Source organism: Galendromus occidentalis, unplaced genomic scaffold (assembly GCF_000255335.2).
Source record: "Galendromus occidentalis unplaced genomic scaffold, Mocc_1.1 scf7180000077446, whole genome shotgun sequence".
NCBI classification, from domain to species: domain Eukaryota; kingdom Metazoa; phylum Arthropoda; class Arachnida; order Mesostigmata; family Phytoseiidae; genus Galendromus; species Galendromus occidentalis.
In genome coordinates, this window is record NW_003805434.1 from 272,982 (window position 1) to 279,140 (window position 6,159).

General features: G+C 55.0%; 1 protein-coding gene across 1 annotated transcript; it reads right to left on the reverse strand.

The window, feature by feature from the left end:
• Window positions 1-414: 414 nt before the first annotated feature.
• On the reverse strand, window positions 415-2,816 carry LOC108864282 (sal-like protein 3). Its single transcript, XM_018639573.1, has 3 exons — window positions 2,687-2,816; window positions 706-1,218; window positions 415-509 (listed from the first exon to the last, which is right to left on the reverse strand). The coding sequence occupies exons 1-3, from the start codon at window positions 2,814-2,816 to the stop codon at window positions 415-417; spliced, it is 738 nt and encodes a 245-aa protein (XP_018495089.1).
• Between the last annotated feature and the right edge of the window lie 3,343 nt (window positions 2,817-6,159).

Sequence of the window (6,159 nt, forward strand, 5' to 3'; positions counted from 1 at the left end):
ACGGGATTGCGTGAGGCTCGAAACTGCGCCACTTGGCCCTCTAGAGCTAGTCTTCAATGAGTCTCAAAAATTGAGAAAAGATTTCAGCACATACATGGCCTCGCACCACCGCTGGCCGCCAGTTCCCCGGACGACCGACCAAACGATGATGGACGGAGGGGAGAAAGGCGGCAGCCGTTCGAGGGGTCGAGCGAGGGAATATGTTGAAATGTACAATATTGGCAAGTTTGACAGTTGAGAAACGGCATCCAGATGAGAGATAGTTGGAAACGGATCGATGGATGTATGTTTGGATGGATGGATAGAGAAGAGAGACCGACTGATAGATGTGTGTGACAATAGTGGTGGTCATGTCTACTAGGCCACACCCCGACACGACCCGTAGTCGATCGCGTCAAGGCGGAGTACATCGTCTTACGAGATGCCGTGCTGAGTCGAGAGATGGCTCTTCAAGGATGGTTTCTGAGTGAAGCGACGGCTGCAAATGTTGCACTCGTAGGGTCTCTCACCTGCAATCGGAAATGGGAAAACTCTAATTCTGGCGCGACTTGTGCGATAAGGCTAGAACCACAAGCTCGAGTTCACTCGAGACATCATCACGCTCATTATTTTCTCCCCAAAGTATCCTACGAAGGTCAGAAAAAGAGATTCTCCTCAGTGTATGTTGGATATCGCGTGAGCGGACGGACTGAGAAGGTTACGTACCCGTATGCGTTCTCTGGTGCCTGCGAAGATGGCTCGGCGTTACAGCGTGATAGTCACAGAAATCGCAGCGGTACCGACCTGCGGTCTTACCGCTGGAGATGGGCGAGTCCATAAGGGGTCCGCGATGTCCCCCTTGGTGGGCATGGGGACTCAAAGGACTCTGCGCTCCTGCCGCAGCGCCGAACAGCATCAGTTTCTGGGGGAGGGAAAGCTCATTTATGCGCCGCATGAGCTCGAAAGGGTTCGGCGGAGAATCGCCCGAGAGGCAGTTGTTCGGATTTGCTGAGGGCGATGCGCTCATATTCAGTCCACCGTTCATGAACATCGAGATCGGAGACTGAGGCAATGCGTTTGGCGATAGGTCCAACGTCGGCTTCTGATCGAGTTGTCCGCTTGTTGCTTGTAGATACGACGAAATCGCCGAGTTCCCCGTGCTCGTTACAGGAGTCAGAGAGATCCCGTTGCCGTTCGGTAGGGTAGGCGAAACCGGTCCCGTCGACGAGTCTGCTTTAGCTGCACGAGGAGAGAAAAGAAAGGTGTAATGTTAGATTTGCCGAATCCCATATTCCTCTCGGTCGACGAAACGTTTTTCGCTTGCACTTCGAGTTCGTCAGACAGAAAAAGAATCGAGCAAGGAAAGGAACCTGCGGCAGACATCACTCCGCGACGAAAAAAATGACGACGTTTATTGTTTTGAGCTACACTCATTGATTGACTGCGTGACGCGCTCGTGACCGCTGCCTGCTGAACTCATGTATACGGCATTCTCATTCATTTATCCTTTGATCGAGAGACGGAGAGATCTCTCGACACTCGTTTGGGAAGATATTGGGGTGGAAAAAATAGAGCGATTTGCCTCTCCGCGAAGCTTTCTGACGCCGAGTTCTAGAGAAGTTTTCCCGAACATCACATGCATTCATCTGTCCAATCAATCATTCATGCATTCGTTTTGCTATCCATGCGATTCACGGGCAGACGCAAGCAGGCACACAAGCGGACGGTCAACGTGGCGATGCGATGGCGACCTCCAATGATACGATAGCGAAACCGAACGGAAATCTGTAATAAAAACATCGAGTTAAATCTCGGCTAAGCTCGACGGGGCCTCCAGATCATCATCCGGCATCGCGGATCGGCAAGCGTTTCGTACGCCGGCGGTGATTCAGTCAGCAACTATTCCTGAAATCAAAACTCAGATATTAGTCCACGTCCTTGTTTTCCTGAAGACTGCTTCCTCCACATCGCGAGCGGATCTCATCGAAGTTTCGTCGAGATCGCTCGCTCTTGCGCCTCGGATCCCGCTTGCATTCGAAGATTTTCCCGAGATTTCCGCCTCGTTCCGAGTACCTGGAAGAAAACTCGTTAGCTCTATCGAACGTTTCGAAGGATTTTAATCGAAAGTGATATCGATAGAAATTCGAGTCGGGATATTCGGAGAGTCAGCGGATCGATCGAAACTATTCTCCGAAGTGACTTGAAACTTGACCAAGTTGGCCGAGAAATGTAAACGGTTGTACGGAATGCTTATCGTTCCGTTTCTCACCAAGTCCGATATGAATCAAAACACTTTCGTTTCGGATGTCGAACAGAAAGCCGAAAATATAAACACGAAGATCGGAAATCGGAATGCTCTCGAGCATGTGATTTTCTTCGCGTGCCTCATCTCCTCTACGCCCCAGAGTTCTGCGCAATGCATTATTATTTTCTTTAGAGGGTAAGGTCGCCCTGGAGGACGCTCGGAGTCACGAGAGGATCCCGGGGATTAAAACAACTTCCGATGAAATAGAAGCGAGTTGCAATACTGTTGCTTCCAGTCGAGCTCGAGTGCCCGGTGAATAACATTGTTGCGTGAATTTTCGCCCCGGGCTGACTAGTCGGCTGAATATCCAACAAACGGACCACCGCCCCGACAGACAACTGGACAGCCAGGGAACGGACTGAAAGACCTAGCAAAGAATGACGGAGGAACCATCCAACCCACCGACCGAACGACCAGCCAACGGAGCAGCCGACAACCACCCTGGTGGGGTCGTAATACTCTGCGCATCGCTGAAGAACGCTGCCGCGCAATTCGTCTCCTCCCTACAACCCAAACCCTCCTCAGCGGGCATCCTGGTAGCCTGGATGGCGGCACCCAGGCAGACAAACAGGCAGGAAGCCTGGCCGTCTCACTGGCGGTGAGCAGCAGGCCCTGTTGTCGTAGATGGCCTTCCTTTATCCTCCCCGTCATGGCCCGGTCCCCATTCCCTCACCCATGAGCGACGAGTCCCACTCTCCTTCTTTTCCCGACCGATGCCGTCAAGCCCCTAGCCCGACGGCGGGCAGGCAGTCCTGCCGGCCAGCCAGCCCGCCGGCAGTCAGTCAAGCAGGCTGGCTGGCGGGCAGATACTCTCAGAGGGAAGAGGGGGCAAACGAGGGGATCGTACCCGATATGGGTAGTCTGGGCCAGTTCGGGGGCGAACGAAGGAGTGAAGGAGAGAGTGAGAGGAACAGCCAGCCAGTCACTCAAGTAGCAGCATCGGGAACAGCGTAGAAGAGGATGAGAAGGAGGGAACTAGGGCCAAAGGCGCCCGTTCGTCGTGTGCGTCTGTCTCTCTGCGCTCGTGTGTGTGTGCAGTGTACATCTTCATCTCTTGTCCCCCATTCGGCAGTGTTCGTCGCGCCCCGGCCGCCCCCTCCCTCACTCCGCACGCACGCACCCACCCTCCTCCTTACCGCTCACTGCAGCAGCAGGATCAGATCCACAAACACCACCACCCAGTTCTGAAAGCCGCTCGCCGACCGACCAGTCGTCCGCCCGCCCGCCCGCCCGGCAAACTGGCGGCCTCCAAGCTCTCTCCTTGACGGTTTGTGTCTGAGATCCGAAGAGGAGGAGAGGACGACGCTTCGACGAGAGAGGACCAGGCCAAGAAAAGGAGCACGGCAGATAAAACATAGTCAAGAGGAGCCGGGCAAAAGATATGAGGGAAATACGCGGACGACGACTGGGAGGCGTACTACTGGAGGGGGAGAGGAAGAGAACGGGGGGAGTAAAAGATCGTACTACGACGGGGCTTTCGGGCGATGGGGACGGAGACCGAACGAGACCGGGAGAAAATGGGAGAGGGAGGGAAGAGGAACAGAGACAACCGACCAAAGCTACAACTGCTCTTAGCTTCTCTCCTTCGTCTTCCACATCCACCACGATCGCCGCCGCCGCCACCACCGCCGCAGCCGTCGTCCCCCTCCCTTTTCCCAGTAGAAGCGGCACCGGCACCCAGCTCTTCCATCCAAGAGTGAGGGATAGGTCGACGGCGGCGGCGGCGACGACGACTTGGGGAAAAGGGAGAAGGGCGGCGACGGCAGCGGCACAATGGCGAGCCCATTTACGTAACAGAGCGCCAAAGGAGAGGGCTCCGTTTGCGAGACATGAACAAGTCAGCCAGCCAGCCGTCCCGCCGCCTATCCGCCTGCCCGCCCGCCCGCCTGCCTGTCTGCCATACCAGTTCACCCACCCGCCCGCCCTTCCTACGAAGCCAGAGCCTTTCCGAACTGGGAACAGGCCCTTCTTCACCGACTGGGCCAAGCAGTCGCCGCCGCGGCGGCGGCGGCATCGGCAACGCAGGCTACCAACAGCAAACGGGAAAGAAGATGAGCTCACTCGGTGCAAGAGGGGGCTGGGGGCAGATGGAGGGCTGAGGGGAACGGAGGAGGAAACCGGGAATCTGCAGCCAGCAGCAGCCGCAGAAACGGCGATGGCGCCAGCGGTAGTAGCTTCGGCAGCAGCAACCCCAAACTGACTGACGAAGCCATAAAAGACACTACGACGACGACGATGTGTAACTGGAACGCAGACCCATCCGGCTACCCATTCGGTCAGGCAGTCGCGCAGGCATCAGATCAGCCATCGGAATTGCTATTCTATAACGACGTCAGGCAGAGTACAAAAGCGCTACGAAGCTCAGTCCGGGGTAAAGCTTCCGAACAAATGAGATTTATCGAAATTCCTCCAGCGCGCCGTTGCACGCATTTCCTGACGCTGAAGTCAGGTGAAAATTTGTCTCCAAGGAGGGACTCCGAGCCTCATCATCGCTCACGCCGAATGCAATCCGGTGGTTTTCCACATTCTCGACGTAGACACATAGGTCGGAGAGAACGGAGCGAGCCCACATCGGATCTGCTTGCGGAGGCGGGTCGAGTCGGGCAAGTGGCCACGCTGTATGAGGTGGGGTTCGCCAAGTCGGGGCTGCTCTCCCACTGGCCCAGCCCCCAACGAACAGTGAGTAGCAGCTAACCGCCATACCTACCGAATACAGACACACGCAGCTATACTACCACAACTATGTGCCAGTCAAGTAGGCGAGCTGACGGGACCGTAAGCAAGCAAGCAAACGGCGAACGATCGCCTGCCTGGGCTGTCCAAACGACCCAGCGAGCAGGCGGCCAACCAGCCAGCCGAACGAAGGAACGAATCAAGCTGCAGGTCGGACAGTTGAGGGAGGCCTCTTTGCCCCACAATGGAACTTGCTGAGACTTTGTCTAACTGCACTGCTAGTCGCCGCCAATGCCGCCATCATCATCATCTGCTACTCGTTCGCTAGTTTTTAAGCGTGGAGATAGGTCGGAGGTATCCCGCCCTTGATCAGATAAGGCTTGATGGAAAATACGCCGCGCGGATCTTCACATTTACCGTTCGGCCCATCGGGTCGGCGGAGACGGCAATACAGTCCCGGTCAGGGTGCGTGATCGAGATCACGGGGAAAGTCAACGCTTGGGGGAGGGAACCGATTTTCTTCCCGGACAGAAGACTTCTGTCGGGAAGTATCGCACCGTTGATTGAGGAATTATCCGTTCCGAGGGATCTTACTTCGACCACAGGCGACGGATTCCAGTCTATTCTGTATCCCATCAACTTTTCGTAATAAGTTCCGACGCCGCGACGTACGCAGTATTTTTCACAATCAATCGATGACCCGACGGTTCATTTTCCGACTCGGTTCCCACACGTCCCGCATCAGGCGACCGACAACTCGAAGTCAAAGAGCGCAGTATTCCCAATTCCTTGATGAAATATTGGATACGATTTGATTACGAGAGACAATTGACTCCGTTGGAAAAGTCGGCAATAAACGCCGAGCGATCTAGCCACTAAAGCGCATCTCGAAGACTCGCCGAGCATGCCAGAGCACTGCTGACGTTGTTAATTTCCTGTGACGCTGTTTTTTTCTGCTATCTGGTGATGCTAAATGTCTGCGGTTTCCAGAGGAGGAGCCGACGGAGCAGTCGGTAGCTCGAAACGCGCGTTTCCAAGGAGCACACGGATTCTTGAGGCTCGAGTCATTCTCGAAATTTCGTGCTGGAGTTCGATTTTCGCCCTTTGATCAGAAATTGATATCTGACCCTCGGAATTCCACACGAACTGCTCAGAGCGTTCATTCCCTTGGGGACGATCCGAAACGATTATCGTAAGCGTGA

Bases quoted from the DNA above. Each gene is read 5' to 3' on its own strand.
- LOC108864282 (XM_018639573.1), bottom strand. From the start codon at position 2,816: ATGCCCGCTGAGGAGGGTTTGGGTTGTAGGGAGGAGACGAATTGCGCG. The intron at 1,219-2,686 runs GTGGGTTGGATG...CTCCTCGTGCAG, and splicing joins GTTGGCTGGTCGTTCGGTCG to CTAAAGCAGACTCGTCGACG. The intron at 510-705 runs GTACGTAACCTT...TTCCGATTGCAG, and splicing joins GCACCAGAGAACGCATACGG to GTGAGAGACCCTACGAGTGC.